This window comes from Cupressus sempervirens, chromosome 8 (assembly GCF_028749045.1).
Source record: "Cupressus sempervirens isolate cs-2001-9-10 chromosome 8, ASM2874904v1, whole genome shotgun sequence".
NCBI classification, from domain to species: domain Eukaryota; kingdom Viridiplantae; phylum Streptophyta; class Pinopsida; order Cupressales; family Cupressaceae; genus Cupressus; species Cupressus sempervirens.
The window spans coordinates 151,566,795-151,583,475 of NC_143125.1; the positions used below are offsets into that span (position 1 = coordinate 151,566,795).

The window sequence follows — 16,681 nt, forward strand, 5'->3', positions numbered from 1 at the left end:
AAAAAAATTATTTTCCTTTTGATGCTTTTAATCTTCTTTTTATAAACCTTTATCCAACAAGACAAATAAACTTAAATCTATCTTGTTTATGCTCAAAATTGTCCACATGCCTATCTAAAGATGACCGTGAGATACTCTATATTATAAGCAAAACTTCTATGGCACACTATTTTTTGTTTTATTTTAATTGTTCATCCAACCACATAGGTTCATTTTTTAGTGCGGCTAGTCTTATTGGGCGGAATATAGTTTCCATGCGAGAAAGCTACACATGTATAAACCAAACAAAAGAAACGGGCCCCTTTACTAATAATACTCATCCAATCATATTAGGTGAGAAATCAAATTTGTTGTTATCCATCGAGCATCTTGACAAGAGTGGCTTAATTTGAAAGGAAAGGAACAAATGGGAATCTTCATTAAAAATTAATTTGCTCATATAAATATTCAGCCAATGGTAGGTCCTTTTCATGGCTTACTTTAGAATAATTAATTAAAAAAACACATTGTTTGAAGAAAGAATATGGATAAGTTAGCATACTTAAATTTTTTATTATATAATAAGTAGATTTTTTTTTTTCTATTTTAAAGATATTTTTGTAGGTGAGTAAAGAATTTAAAGTTAATGTTTTTGCTTTTGGGTATTCATATATCTCTCTGTGTGGATCGTGGAGTGCAAAGTGCCCAAAAAGTACAACTTCAAAATGTTCACTTGATACTCGTTCAAGCACTAATAGTCACCCACTAAAAAACACATGTACTTGTGATTAAATGTCCCTCCACTCTTTTATGAAATATCCTAATAGGGGAAAAGCCCTTATAGCCACCCATACTATAAGTCGGATTATGCCAACATTTTTAGTGCGCCTCCATAGGTGAGGGAAGAGCTTAGAGTTAAGATTTCGGCTTTTGGATATTCATGGATTGCGGAGCACAAAGTGGTTCAAAGGTGTCAATTCAAAATGTTCGCCTGAAACTGCTATGTTCATGCACCAATAGTGTGTACACGTGTTCTCATTTGTTGGGGCTCTTTTGAGAATGACAATTGGGGGTATCACGATTATTGGACCCCCTATTAGTTACTGTGTCTCTTTCCCTAGGAGAGAAGACTCTATAGTCGCCTACGTTCCAATGACTGCTATGTGTACCGTTATAGATCCCCCTAATTACCACTCATAAAAAGTCTCAAAAATGATAGCACATGTACAAATAGTTGATTGCACATGTACTAATAATTGATCACGTTTTAGCTTTCTAGGTTGATGTTTGGTCCATTTGTGCAGAAAGTGCCTTTTTAAGTGAGTGACTATTAGCAGTGAACATAACGAGGTTTCGACAAACATTTTAAAATGGCACTTTTAGACAACCTTGCACTCTATGAGTTCTACACAAAGCCCTGCAAACATGGAAAAGTCGAAATGTTAGCTCTAAGCTCTTCAGTCACCTACGAAAGTTCATAAAAGAAATGGCAAATTTTGATGTACGAATTAGGAGTTGTAGGTGAGCGAAAGTTAGCATGGGCGAAAGTGAGCCTGGGCAGCTACTAGGTCATCCTCCCTAATGATGCACAAGTTAGTCAATCATCAATAAAAAATAAAATAAAAAGACTAAAAATAATCAACTATTAACATGTTTGTAATAGCTATTAAAAAAAAATTAAAGATATCTATGACAAAACTATCACAATTATTAAATTCTCTAATAAATCCCTTCTCATATGGTTCCCTAAGTGTTTACATGTGATATTCTCTACTTCAAAGAGAATCAATTCGATGTCGTCATCCTCCCCCACCGAAAAGTTGCCCAACCCAAGGAGAAACACGTTGTGCTGACCAGGGAGTGCTCGTTCTTGTTTTTAAAAGAAAACTAACGTACGTAACTTGCTACCAAACTCTATATTTATATGCCCAATCTTCCTAACAAGCCCGGCAGCTCTGCAAGCACTTACTCATGGAGACAATGCAAGATATTCTTTGTTATCTTCCCCAGTTCCATTTCCTTCGCACTACTCCCACTCTCCAAATGACTCTTAGTGTCCTAATCCTAGTTTCAATCCTTGCTCTTCTTCTTTCACTGATCTCTATACCCACAAAGCAAAAAGGAGAATCATGGCCTCCGTCTCCACCAAAACTACCATTGTTAGGCAACTTACACCAGCTCAACAAGGGTGGAAATCTCCTTTCTGCATTGACATCCATGGCCAAAACATATGGCCCCGTCATGACAATCTGGATGGGTCCCTCACCCATTGTAATCCTCACTGGTCAGACCCCAATATGGGAGGCCCTAGTTAACCAGGCCTCCAACTTCTCCGGACGGCCCCCTCTCTATTCAAGGCAGTTTACAAGTGCCTCTTTTAGGACCATGATTAGTTCTCCCTACAACCACCACTGGACGAGGCTTAGAAGACTCCTCCACAACAAAGTTCTCAGCCCTTCCCATCTCTCCCTTCAATGCTCCTCTCACAAGGCCAGTCTCAAGAAACTCATCACCAAGCTAGGAAATGAGATGAGAGAGAATAATAATGGTGCGGTGAAGCCATTTTATGCATTGAAGATGATGGCAATGAACTTTATTGCCCCCTTGTGCTTTGGACCTGACTTTGAAGACGATGTTTTCTTGTCCCAACTTGAAGAATATGTTGCGCAAGATATTTTCTTGAGTAAAAGAGGACACATGCTTCTTGATCAATTTCCTGCTGCTCGTTTCTTTGTTCCTTGGTCGATGAGGACTGAGAGGAGTTGGAAGTCTCTCAGAGATGATGTTCTTAGTCTCATGTTACCCTTCATAAGATTCTCTCGCAGTTACAGAGACTTCTTGAGGCGAACTGCTCCTCGCTGTTTCTTGAACTGTTTGTTTTCCGTTGGTGAAGAGGAGGAATTAGAAATCGGGGAGCCAAAGGATTCTTCAAAATTGTCAGATGAAGAAATAGCATTCAACTTGTATGAACTCTTCCTTCTTGCTGTAGACAGCACTTCTACTGCCTTAGAATGGGCTCTCGCTTACCTCATAACAAATCCTCATATCCAAGAGAAGGCCTATGAAGAGATTCTGAGGGAAGGTAAAAGTGGGTTTTTCAGTTTAGATGATTTGAAGAAGTTGCCATACATACAGAGTGTGGTGAAGGAGACGCTGAGAAAAGAATCCATTGCACCTCTTGGGATGATTCACCAGACAGAGGAGGAGTGTAAGGTGATGGGCGTCACCATTCCTGCAAAATCAGCAGTGCTGTTCAATCTACACAGCGTGTCAAATGATCCAGAGGTGTGGAAGGATCCCGATGAGTTCAGGCCGGAGAGATTCATGGAGAAGAATGAGATGGAGAAGAATAATGTGAGGATGGCGTATCTTCCATTTGGAGCAGGAAGGAGGGTGTGTGCGGGAATGGATGTGGCAAGCGTGCATGTTCCCATTACTTTCGCCAATCTACTGAAGACATTCAAGTGGAATTCTGCTAAAGAAGGTGTTCTTCCGGATCTCACTCGGGATATTCCAACTGTGCTCATGTCCATGAAGTATCACTTGGAAGCTCGAATTACGCCTCGTTTAGGTTAGTCTAGGAATTTAGTCTTAGTGTGTGATGTTTATGCCATCTGTCATATATTCAATAAGGCACAACATAGAGTGTTTGACTAGTACACCCACAATGATATGTTTATATAAGTAAGCCAACTTTGACTATTTCATATTTTTAGTCTAGTAATCAAACTTGAATAGATGATGTATATAATAAGATAGTACTCAATTACAAATTACACATAAGTTATTTAGACACATATTAGAACTTATCTTTACACTTCCCCCTATCTTTCCACACTTTCTCTTATAAAATAAGAAAGCATATATTAGTATTCTTACTCTAAGCATATATTAGTATTCTTGCTATTAGAGTGGCATGTTTTATATAAAGGTGGTTCTTGTGAAGGCATGGTCTACTTTATATTTAAGTTTAGCTTTCTAGTGGCATGCCTATGATAATGAAAATAAATGATTCTTTTTATAATACTTTAATCTATTCAATATATTTGTTATTTTAGTACCAAAAAAATAATTTAATTAACACTATATTATTATCTATTATATTTTAAAAAAAAAATAGTTCTTTAGAAAATAATAATTGTGTAACTTTAATATTTGATAGATACAATTTTATTATTAAATAATATATATGAAATTACTACTTTTATGTTTGATTTTATAAATATTGAGATCATATTCTAAATGAGAAAATACATTAGTCAAATTTATTTGAGTTACAATATGGTATATATTTTGCTTATTCACAAATTGTAAAGATATGTTTGACAAAATATATAGTCTTCTAAAAATAGTTAGATTTGAAGATATATTATTCATAAGGAACAACACTTGGTGAAGGTTTTACAAATGGGGTTGCAAGTAGAGGGAGTTTAACCATGGACGAAACTTCGTAGTTAAGTGCGCTCATGCTAGAGTAGTACTGGGATGGGTGACCTCCTGAGAAGTCCTGATATGTCACCTCTATGAGCATCACCTACATCCAATTAGTGCCATGTGTTTCATAATTGTCATGAGAGATTACTTTCTACAATTATAACATTGACCAAAATTGTAGTGGAAGTTTTTAAACATTGAGATAGTGTTGTTTTCTTGACTATGGTAGCATTTCAACGATTGCCTACACGTGGTGCTAACCAAATATAAAATGAAAAAAATTAATTTAATAATAAAAAATAAAATGGACCGCTTCAATAAAAATATAGAAAGAGAATTTAACTTGCCTTTCTTTTTAATTTTAGAAAATAATATGAGCACCTAACAATAAATAATATTTTAGATTGTGGCTCTTTTCCATGACTTCTTTCTTTAAATTGAAGTAGGGCAAGTTAGTCTTAATTATAGAGATTTAAAACAAAAATATATAAAGAATAATATTATAATCTTAATTCTATTTATTGATTAAATTAAAAGTGCAATCATAATCTTTTTGTAGAGTTCTAGTTGTATATTTTCAATTCTTGTACTACTATCCTTATAACCTATAAATATATAAGTTGTATTAAGAAAAATAAATTATTCTTTCATAATTCACTATTTTATTATTTAATTTAATAATTTTGGATTAATACTTTTGATACCATTAGCGATATCTATATGTCTTTGCTAAAATATGTTTAATATTCTAGTAATCTAAATTTTGTAGTGATTGATGTTATTCTAGATGCTTATTTAATTTAGGTATCATTTTAGTGTATATTGTTGTAACAATTATATTATGAATTAATTTTTTTGATAGTTGATCAAATATGTTGTTATTACTTTCAATAAATATCCAATATTAACATATGGTTGGTTATAAGGTCTCAGAATTGAGAATATTCTATACATAGCATGTTTAGAAATAAGGACAATTGAAAATCATACCTGTAAAATTTCAAATGCAACACATTATTGTGTAAACCTAATAAAATGATTAATGAAAGTTTGTTCATAACTTTGGTTACAAAAACCATACATTTTGACATAATATCAAATTCCAGTGATGAGAGAAATTTTTTAATTAATCCAAAACATTGTTCAAACAAGATATAAATATGATCCTTGCTGATGGATATCGGAAATGATTCAAAATTATGTTCATACATAATATACAACCAATTGGTCCAACAAAGGCCTTGATTTTTTTATCAATCCCCTTTTTTTCTATTAATTGAATATATAATATCAATCTATTCCTATAACCTATATCCACGTAGATTGTTAGGATATGGAATATGACTATGATTAGTTGGTGACATATTTCTTTCTCCAATTAATGCCCTCCTAGTAGTATTTGGTGACTCACAAAGTTTTTCTTTGGGAGAAAAGTTGAGAGATCTATAAAATAGATACTCCCATCACCTTGATCCCTAATAAATAACACATGTCTTATGTAGGTGAGGTCTCATAGAAGAACCTTAAACTTATGGAGCAAACAATGACTCTTGTTAATTATATTCTTCCATTCCATTTCTTTCTTACTCCCACTCTACAAGTGACTCTAGTTTTCCTTATTGCAACTTCCCCTCTCACCCACTAAGAAGGAGGAAACATGGCCTCCATCTCCATGAAGGTTGTCTATAATGCCTACCCCTACTTGACTTTTCTTGTTGTATTGTCAGATTCTTTTAGGCCTATTTTTTATTTATGTTTATGATTATTGGTACTTGGTTACCAAATTAGATTAAATGTATTTCATACTCCTGGTTTATATATGTGATGAGTTACTTAGTTATTTCACGATTATTTTGATAATGATAGATGTATGTTCATTCAGTGATTTCAGTTATATCATGATGATTAGATAGATGGATTAATTGTATGCAGTTTTTATGGTTACTTACCCCATACTTACATGTGTATGGTGTACGTGTCTATTTTTCTTTATGATTAACATTCCTAATGTGGTTGAGGGAGGGAGCTGTAGTCACCTGCTAGTCGAGATCTACATGATGTACGACTTCTTGCCATTACCTATTTAGTGTATAATATATGTGTTCATACATGCATGGATTTTATGCAAATTGTAGGTGCTGGGTATCGACTTCCTTGAATTGCTAGGATGAGCGTACCCTATCATAGTAGTTCAATGGTATAAGTGAAGAGATAACTCTTTAGTCCAAATCCTAACCTAAGCCAATTGTCCTAGAAAGTAGGACAAGTATCTGAGTTAGTTTCACCTTTTTGAATTTGTCAAGTGATGTGAATTTGTGATTTTGACCTTGTAGTCCGACTCTATGCTTTGTCTTTTAGTTGAGTTGTCATATTTGGTTTTGTGTGTTTGTTGTGATTTTATGTTATAATAAAATCAAATTAAAAGATAATTTAATGATTTGATTTAATGTAAATTTTATAAAGAAAAATCAATATTTAATTATAAATAAAAGAATTAAATTTAAAGAATTAATTAAAGTCCTAATTTAGGCATATTTATATTTATTTAATTTAATAATAATTATTATTTAGGAGTTTTATTTTTAATAGTAAACTCTAGGTAATATTATTACTTGAATTAATAAATATATTATTAAAAAGTCTAGTAATTAACTAGAGAGAGTAAACAATAATTTTTAAATAAAGTTTATTTTAATTAAATTGCATAAAGCTTATGCATGAAATTAAAATATAATAAATTAAATAAAGGGAGAAGGAAAATTAATTTAATAAAGATATTTTAAATTACCAAAAAGTGTGTTTGAGATTAAAAGAAGTTGATTAGAGAGATCTCTCACGTGATTACACAATCAAAGCCCTAAATTTAGGGGAGAACTCTTTATTAGAGATCTAGAGCTCATTTTTCAATAACTGAGTTTTGGAGGACCAATCTCAGAGAAGAGGTGTTTCAGAAAAAAGAAGGAGATTATTTGTGTGTTCCATGTGATTGTCATTTAGCATCAGATCCATGTAGGATCTCATGGGTTTTCTCGTAATAGTTTTTGTTTTTTGATTGTTCTTTCTTCTTTATGTTTGGATGAATTTGATTTCAAAATTTGAATTAGGTTGAAACCCTTGTATGCGAGTTTATTGTTCTTTGATTGAGAAATATTAGTATCTGCTTTGAATATTTGAAACCCTTGTATTGAAATTATTGCTCTTCATTTCTTCAAAATATATGTGAATGGATTTTAGTTTTGAAAACCTTGTGTGAAAGGAAATTGATTTTTGTTTTGTGTTGCCTACAATTTAATTTAAAAACCTTGTATGTAAACTATCATTCTTCGATTGATATATATCTGTATAAGAATTGAAAACCCTTGTTTGGTAGATGTTATAAATTCGTAATCTGATTGGTGAAAATAGGGATTTGGGTTTAAAATAAAAACAAATTTTGTAGTGCCTGCCCCTAGTTCGCATTTTGTTATCATTGCTGAACTCTTTTAGTGCTAGTTTTATGTTGATGGTTAGCAGCATTGTTTTGAGACTATAAGATATTGTGTTATGGATTCAGTTTATTATGTGATGAGATTACTTAGATTTTGCATTTCATGTATGCATGATGATTATTTTCAGTGTTTGCAGTTATTAATGATGATTAGTAAGATGATTTATTATCATATGTGTTTTCTTATGGATACTTACCCCATACTTGCATGTGTATGGTGTGTGTGTTTGCTTTGCGTGTTTGCTTTTGTATGGCGTGTCTGATGTGGTTAAGGAAGGGAGTCGTAGTCACCTACTAGTCGAGATCTACACGATGTACCACTTCCTGCCATTGCCTGTTTAGTTTAGTATATATTGTGTTTGTACATGCATGATTTTTATGCAGGTTGCAAGTACTCAATATCGACTTCCCTGAATTGCCAGGATGAGTGTACCCTATCACATTATCTCAATGATAAGAGAGGGGAGATAAATTCTCAAGTCCAAATCCCAACCCTTTAAGCCATTTGTCCTAATTGGAAAAGTAGGACAAGTATCTGAGTTGAGTACCCTTCGAATATGTCAGATGACATAATTCATGATTTAAGCCCTTGGTTTGATTTTGTATGTATTTTGGCTATGATGGGTTTTCATATTTTTACCTTGAGAGTCTTTGATGTATTTTTTATTAATTAAGCCTAATTAAAAGATTTAATTAATGGTTTAATTTAACGGAGAATTAATATGGAATTTTAATATTTATTTTATTTAATTAATTGAGAAATTAATTAAATAAAATAATTAAATTTGAAAATAAAAGTTAAAAGTTTAAAATTTGGAATGTGACAATATTTATTTTAATAATAATATATTTAGAGTTCATTTTTAAATAAATGACTAAATAATATTATTATTAAAGCTAATAAATATTTTAGCAATTAGGTTTTGGAAAATAAAATTTAAAAGTAGAAAATATATTAAAATTATTAAAAGATTCTAGATCTCATGTGATTAAAATATAAATATATTAAGATTGATAAGTGGAATTATTAAAGTTAGTGCATGAGATTTAATAAATAAATAAATAAAATTGAAAAGAGTAAAGTAAATATTATATTAATTAATGTGCATTATTTTAATGTTTTCTCACATAGGAGTTTGCAAATTCTCGAGAGTTGTCATGTAGACAACACAGGGGTTTGCAATCTAAGAATGCACTAGTTGTCTACACTTAGGAGTTAGCATTTTTATTTGAGCACATGGTATCTACAACCTTAAGACTCATCTAGAAGGTTGGAGAAGACTCATGATTGGTTGTCATGCTTATCTTCTAGTTGTTTCTAGAGACACTATAAATGCATCTTAGAGGCCTTTAAATAGAGGCTCTCCTAGTGTGTTTTGGGGAAGTTGAATGGAAGCTACAAGCTTAATGGAAGCTACAAGCTACAAGCTTAAATGGAAGCTTCAAAGCTTACATGCATTGGAGAAGATTCATATGCTTATATATTTTCTACTTGCTTATATGCTTCTTCTAGCACTTCTAGTCACTTGGAGGATTCGATTGGCTTGGATCTTGGAGAAATTGCAATGATAGAGAAGGAAGGGATTTTCTATGGACTTCTGAGGCATGGCGGATTAGCATCAGTGTCTAGGTGCACTCGTGATATTCACATATTCTCTTTGCACTATTTCTCTTCCTGTCTTCATCATGTTTTTTAAATGTGTCTGAATACTCTCTGTGATTGAATCTATAATTTGAAAATTGGAATCTAGATATCCTATTTGTTTGAGGAGAAAACAATAGAAAAACCCTAGATCCAATTAAAGAAGAAATTAGATCTAAACGGGTTTGGGTTCGAATTTGAATCAAATTGAAAAAGATGATTTTAAATTTATAGTTAAACCTATTGGATGGATTAATGGATATGTTTAGAAAAACAATTATTTAAAGGGAAAAAAATTCTTGTATGGAAAAGCCCTTTCTATATAGATATATTTTACAAATCTGCACACATTCATGTATATATATATATATATATATATATATATATAGACACACACATTTATGAATACACACACACACACACACACACACACACACGTGTGTGTGTGTGTGTGGAAACTCTTTGTATAAAATTGGATAATGCATATGGTAAAACGTTTAATAAAAACGTTATTTGAACTGTTTTAAAATATACATATTTATTTATCTTTTCAAATCTGAAAACACACACACACACACACACACACACATATATACATTTATATATATATATATACACATATATATGTTAATACTGTAGCATAAAACTCTACATGTATATATATACACATATATATATAGACATATATACACATCCAAATATATATATACATACATATATACATATATATATATATACATACATATATACATATATATATATATATATATATATATATATATACATATATATATATATATATATATATATACATATACACACACACACACATATATATATATATATATATATATATATATTGACAAATCAAATACTTAAATCGTAGTCGAAACTTTATTGTAAACCGAATCGCATGAAAACGTATTTGAAAAAATGTTTTGCGTTTTTAACATAATATACATACATGATATTTTGGGAGGGCGGGGGTTTTAACCTTCCTCACCCCCCTTTATTTATATGAGCGGCGGGAATACTGGTGCAGTCGTACCTGTGACTGCGATCGCAGGGCCGAATGTGGCCACAGCCTATCCGCACGGCTTCCCTTAAAAGGGGGCATAAGCATTATATGTGTTTTTTTAAATTTTGATGATATTTTTGTTAGTAGCGATGACAGTCATAGAGTACGGTACTACGAGTACCAATTTATTAAGTATTATATATTAATAGTATATAATAGTAATTATTATATAAATTGATAATAATAATAATTATGTATTATTATATAATATGTTGATTAAATTTGTAGAAATTAGTAAATAATATGGTTTTAAATTAATTAGAATTAGTCTAATTAAGATTAATAAGAAGTTTTAAAATGAAATAATGGAGATATAGAATTCAGAGAATGGTTATCTCTCGGTATTTATTTAATGTATATTAAATACTATTTAGTATATATTAAATAATTTAGAGTTGTTAAATGAAGATGATAATGTTAAGAATTTGGAGATTATTCATGTTAAAATCTACAATAAGTCTTATTGGTTTGTGATAGGGATCTTTTCAAACAACGTTTATATAGACAAAATATTATTAGATCAATTAGAAAATGGAGTCTAATGGTTGACTTTTAATTGATGATAATTTATATTTTGTTGATTTAATTTAGAGACTCTAAATGATATTAGAATAAGATTGAATTATTAGGTTATTATTAATACGTTATGTATTATTAGATAACTTATCGATACACCTTAATGGTGATAAGAGTCAGTAAAGTATTAACTAATAAAGTTTATGGAGGGATTCTCTAGATCGATTATTTATAGTCTTGTTGAGTTTATTATTTATTAATGTTTGTCGGGTCTAGCAAATTATTAATAAATAATAGAGTAATGATCTAAATGATTATGGATAATACAGATTAATTAAGGAAACATCAGTATTCATATAAGAATGACGAATGTGGTTATTACAGAATTATTATTAAGATTTTCGATATAGCTTGTTAATAGATATTAACAAGTTATTATTATTGAATTATTAATAGGATCATTTGAGTATTGGATTATAGTTGACTTTTATCTTACAAAATTTTAGTTAGTTATTAATTGGAACGTTGCTATGATTATGTAATTATTAATTAAATTAATTAATTAGATTTAATTAGATTTAATTAATAATTAAGTTATGTAATAGAGATTTATTTGATATAATTCTTTTAATGAGATTGTAAATTATCTATATTGAAGTTGATAAGTCTTATGACTTGAATAATGACTTTAGATATTATATTGTTGTTGACGATGATAACGATTAAATTAAAAGACTCAAACTTTAATAATACTTAATTAAGTTTCTAATTGAAAACTATTAGAATGTTAAAGTCATGGATTGTGTGCCTATGATAATTGATTGATTTAATTGATCATCTTCTTATTCGAAGATTGATAATTGGTTCTTTTATAAATGAATAATGATCATTTGATTATCTCGAAAGTTGAAGTAACATTAAAGGAGAGTTAATTAATTAGAATATGGATCATGGTTAAATATAGAGAACACTTTAATTAAAGGTCAATGATGATCAGTTGAGTAAATATTTATCCTTAAGTTATTCTTAGAATGTAATTCTTAATAATGAAAGGATAATGCTATCGGGGAACAGATGGGTTGACTTGTAGGTCAAATGATGAAACTTAAGACACTTGAAGTATACTTGGAAATGGAAACTGAAACCTCGACACTTTATTCAACTATGTGAATTTAGTAAACCAAAACATGTGTTTGCATTGTGTATTCTATATGCTTCTTGTTTTGGGTTTTGGGTTAACTAGTGTTGACTAGTCCTAGGTTGTTACCAGAGGCTCGGGGGTTATGAGATGTGTTGGCATGTTGATCTTATTTGGTCTCGATCTTTCTAAACCCAACCATGGTAATGTGATCGTATGCTCTATGAAATGTTTGTATTTACTGTTTGTATTTGTTCATCAGTCTTCATGTGTGAAGTTGAGATGTATGTGTATGAGATACTTGAGCTAATCATTTTTGAGTCATCGATCAGTTATCCTTAGATTACTTTCTAGTCACCATGATGGGACTGAAATGTGAATTTATTTCTTGATGATGTCATGTTGTGACATGTTTTGACTCAACCATTTTGGAGTCTTCGATCGGTATGATCATGAGATATTCTTGGTTGCTTGTTGAGAACCATTTATCTTGAGATATATTTTGGTTATTGAGAACTAATGGATACTTATGATTATCAGTGATGCCTTCAGTTGCCAATAGAGAACTGTTGTGGTCATGATTTTCTATGGATGCTTTTTAGATGCTCATGGAGATTTGATGATTCTTATCTTGGATATTTGAAGATTCTTATTGTGGATATTTGATGCTTTTATCATGGATATTTGATGATTCTTTTTATGGATTATCTTTTGGATTTTCTTTACAGTCGCTTGTACAGGACTGTGGTGATTTTATGATTCCATGAGCTTAGGGTAGGTAATCTACTTGTAGTGTTGAGAAGTGGCTTGCAATGGGGGCTGGGGCCCTAAGTGGCTGCCAGGGTAACTCATTGTAAGTTTGGTTAATAAGTGATAATATTTACACACTAAATGAGGATTAAATGAACCTAGAAAGATAATTGTTTTGGTTCTCGCCCATGCCTTGAGTGCTTGTATAGGCTAGGATGGGAGTAGTGAGAACGCATGGTTGCGACCTTGCATTTTGTAGTATGCCTCGTCAGTATGAGAGGATACTAGTGGCCGCATGAGATCAGTATGGACCCGTGGAGTTTAGCTAACTGCCAGGGTAACTTGTACGTGATAATTGCGATGACACTTTCTCACTTGCAGAGTAGGTTTCCTACATGTCATTGTTGTGCCTCTGGGAATTAGATGTTGATTTTGTGTGATGGAACCCTAGAGTAGTAAACTTTTAGGATTCCTAGACTTAGAGAGTATTTATACTATGTGTTTTTGGATAGCCTGTTTGGGACTTGAGATTATCTCCTCAGCACGGTGGGAGTGGACCATTTAGGTTCCACGCGATCGGGTGGTAGTGTTTTTCCACTTTTATCATTTGAGATCCGTCTGAGACACCGTGGCTGGAGTATTCTTGGTTGGTATTTATCTTCATTATGATCTTGGAGCATTATGATTGATGATATACCTTATGATGGATGTATTTACTAGTATGTTTCTTATACTGATGATTTGTATATGGTAGATGCTGATATCTTATGCTTTACTTTTCATGTTAGTAGGATGTTTTAGGAGTGACATTCCTACTATGTTAATACCGATGATCTCTTCGGTGCTTTGGAATGTTATGCAGGGAGGGATGGCTAGGATCCACGATGGTCTAATGATGCTATTTACGGTTGGGAGGAATCATGCATTTAGATTAGATGTGTTTTATGATTTATGATGGATGTTTATATCTTCTATGATGATGTATCATGTGTTTTTTATGGTTTCATTTACTTTAATTGCATCATGGATTAATATTGGATGATGATGTACTTTATTTACATGGATGTTTATTCTTTTAAGCCTTTGACATGTACAGTGGATGATTGAGTAATCAGAAAATGTAATTTGTGCATGTTGAATGTATCATTGCTATTTCATAAGGATGTGATGTTAGATGGATAGTTAAGATTAGATGTGATTCAACGTTAAGGGATCTTTAAAGAATGTAACTGTTATGTATGTTATGGTTACTTTCATTTGAATTGTTCCTAATGCTTCTGTTATCATGTAAATGTTATGAATGGTTTTACTTTCATGTTTAAAAAAAATAAAAATTGTTTGGCAAACTTAGTGAAATTCTTTGGATCCCTTGGCGGGGCATTACAAATTTTTCTTTATAGAATTTGACTGGTTGGTTTAGATTTTTATATCAGGATTCTATTAGACAATTGATCAATATGTATATATATATATATATATATATATATATGTATGTATGTATGTATGTATGTATGTATGTATGTATGTATGTATGTATGTATGTATAATAATAATAATAATAATAATAATAATACTAATATAATTACATAGTAATCTATAATTCCCAAGTAATTATATTATTAAATATATTAAAAAATTACATTGTGACTTTTGTTTGTAGGGGGACCTTTTGTTTATTTAAAAATAAATAAGTTAAAAGAAAAATAAATTATGTTGGTGGGTGAGGGCCACCACCCGCCCACCCATTTTCCTCCCACCCTCGTCCTCTTCTTATTGTTGGCGACATACAGGTCTGAGGCAGGACCTGCTACGGTCGCAGAAGGTTGCTGTAACAACCTTCTTAGACATGACTGATGGACCTAAAATGCTTTAATGGTTTTGTTTTTTTAAAGATTTTATAATAAAGTTTATTAAATATTTTAATATATGTTATTAAGTGTTAATTATTGGTAAATAATTTTATAATTAAATATTTCATTATTATTAAATATTAAATATTGTTATTATTATTAATTATTATTTTATTATTAGATTAATAATTATTTTATTAATAATTTAATGTAAGTTATGATATTAATAAATAAGTAATTATTATATTTAATAATCTAATGATTATTGGGTTAATTTTAATAATATTTAATTGACATTTTAATTAATGTATTATTGAAATGTATATGTAAAGTAGATTTGAAAGTTGTAAATTTGGGAAAAATGATTATTCTAAAGTAAACTCATATATTACTTGATGATATAATTATGGAAAACAATTTCTATTATTAGGGGAGTTTTATTACATCTTTTGATAATTCAAGAACCAAAGTATTTTTTATACTTTGGTAATGAAAACAAGAACCTTGTTTGTACATCGAACATTCTTATGTTTTGAAAACCCTGTCAAAATATAATACTTTAAAAAGATGAAAACTGTTAACTAGTTGTTGTTTAATCTTTGTGTTTTGAAAATCAAAATGAGAACTTGGAAACCTATAGTGGAAATCAAACTTGTGTGTTTTCCAAAACCTAATGAATTATGAAATTCACTTTTGTATATACTATATGCAATGTGTGGTTACTGGTGTTGGGGTTTTTGCTTTGACTTTTTCATGTCCCCTTTTCAAATAATAATAAAAAAAAATCTTTGCTAAGACAGGCAGGCCCAAGAAAGTGAAGTTTCGGAAAAAGGGGGTTAATCTTTGGAAACCGTTGGACTAATAAATGAAAATTATTATTAAAATAAGTTTCATTAACCTCTCTTGGACGTGAGTTATAGTTATGCCCTCTTTTAAGGGGTTTGGAGGCATTTTGGGCTCATTCCAGAACTTGATTTTTGCTCATTCTTTGTTATTCTTCAGAGGCTGCCAAACCTGTGGAGAAGGAGACCCAAGAACGGGAGTTTGTAGGTTTCCAGGGAGACCCAAGAATGGGAGTTTGTAGGTTTCCAGGAAGGCTAAGGATGGGAGTTTGAAGCCATTCCATGTGCATGCTCAGACAGAGTTTGCCTTTGTGCTGAACAGTGCAGATTTGTGAGTTTTCGGGTGTGTTTTTGTATGAGTTTCGTGTTTACAGTTGAGTATTTCATATCAGTTTGGGTTGCTGTTGTATATCAGACTTTTAAATGTTAAAATAGAGCTGAATATATATATTGGGAGGTGATTAAACTTCTGAGATAGATTATTAGTGTTTTTGTGGTGTTTTCGGGCATATTTTGTGCTATTTCGGGAGCCCGATGAGCATAGTTTTGGTCCTACATTTTCGAGCTGTTGTGTAAAGGCTATACGGATCTGGAAATGTCAATTTGTAGGCTGTTATGCTGCTGAAAAATCTGTAAAAATTTCCATTTTCAGATTTATTAATAATTTGTGAAGTTTTGAAGCTTTTAGCACTATTTTCAGCATACCCGATTTGGGGTTTCTTGAGGAATTTGGTGGATCTTTGGGATATTAGTTGTTTGATTTTAAAGATATGATTTGAGGCTTGAAATACCATGAAAAATTAGAAAAGGTAAATTTCATTGGTATCAGAGCCATGATCTTGCCAGCCTGAGGGTTTGTAGAAGTTGCAGGTCAGTTTTGACAACTACCCAGATCTTGCATGTCAGTTTTGACAACTACCCAGATTTTGCATGTCATAATTTATGGTTGCATGTTTATTCTAATC

At 31.3% G+C, this 16,681-nt stretch overlaps 1 protein-coding gene across 1 annotated transcript; it reads left to right on the forward strand.

Moving 5' to 3' along the window:
- Positions 1-2,508: 2,508 nt before the first annotated feature.
- LOC149542005 ((S)-canadine synthase CYP719A21-like) lies at positions 2,509-3,555 on the forward strand. Its single transcript, XM_089795676.1, has one exon. The coding sequence runs from the start codon at positions 2,509-2,511 to the stop codon at positions 3,553-3,555; it is 1,047 nt and encodes a 348-aa protein (XP_089651802.1).
- Positions 3,556-16,681: the final 13,126 nt, after the last annotated feature.

Excerpts from the sequence above, each read along its gene's own strand:
- LOC149542005 (XM_089795676.1), top strand. The coding sequence starts at position 2,509 with ATGAGAGAGAATAATAATGGTGCGGTGAAGCCATTTTATGCATTGAAG.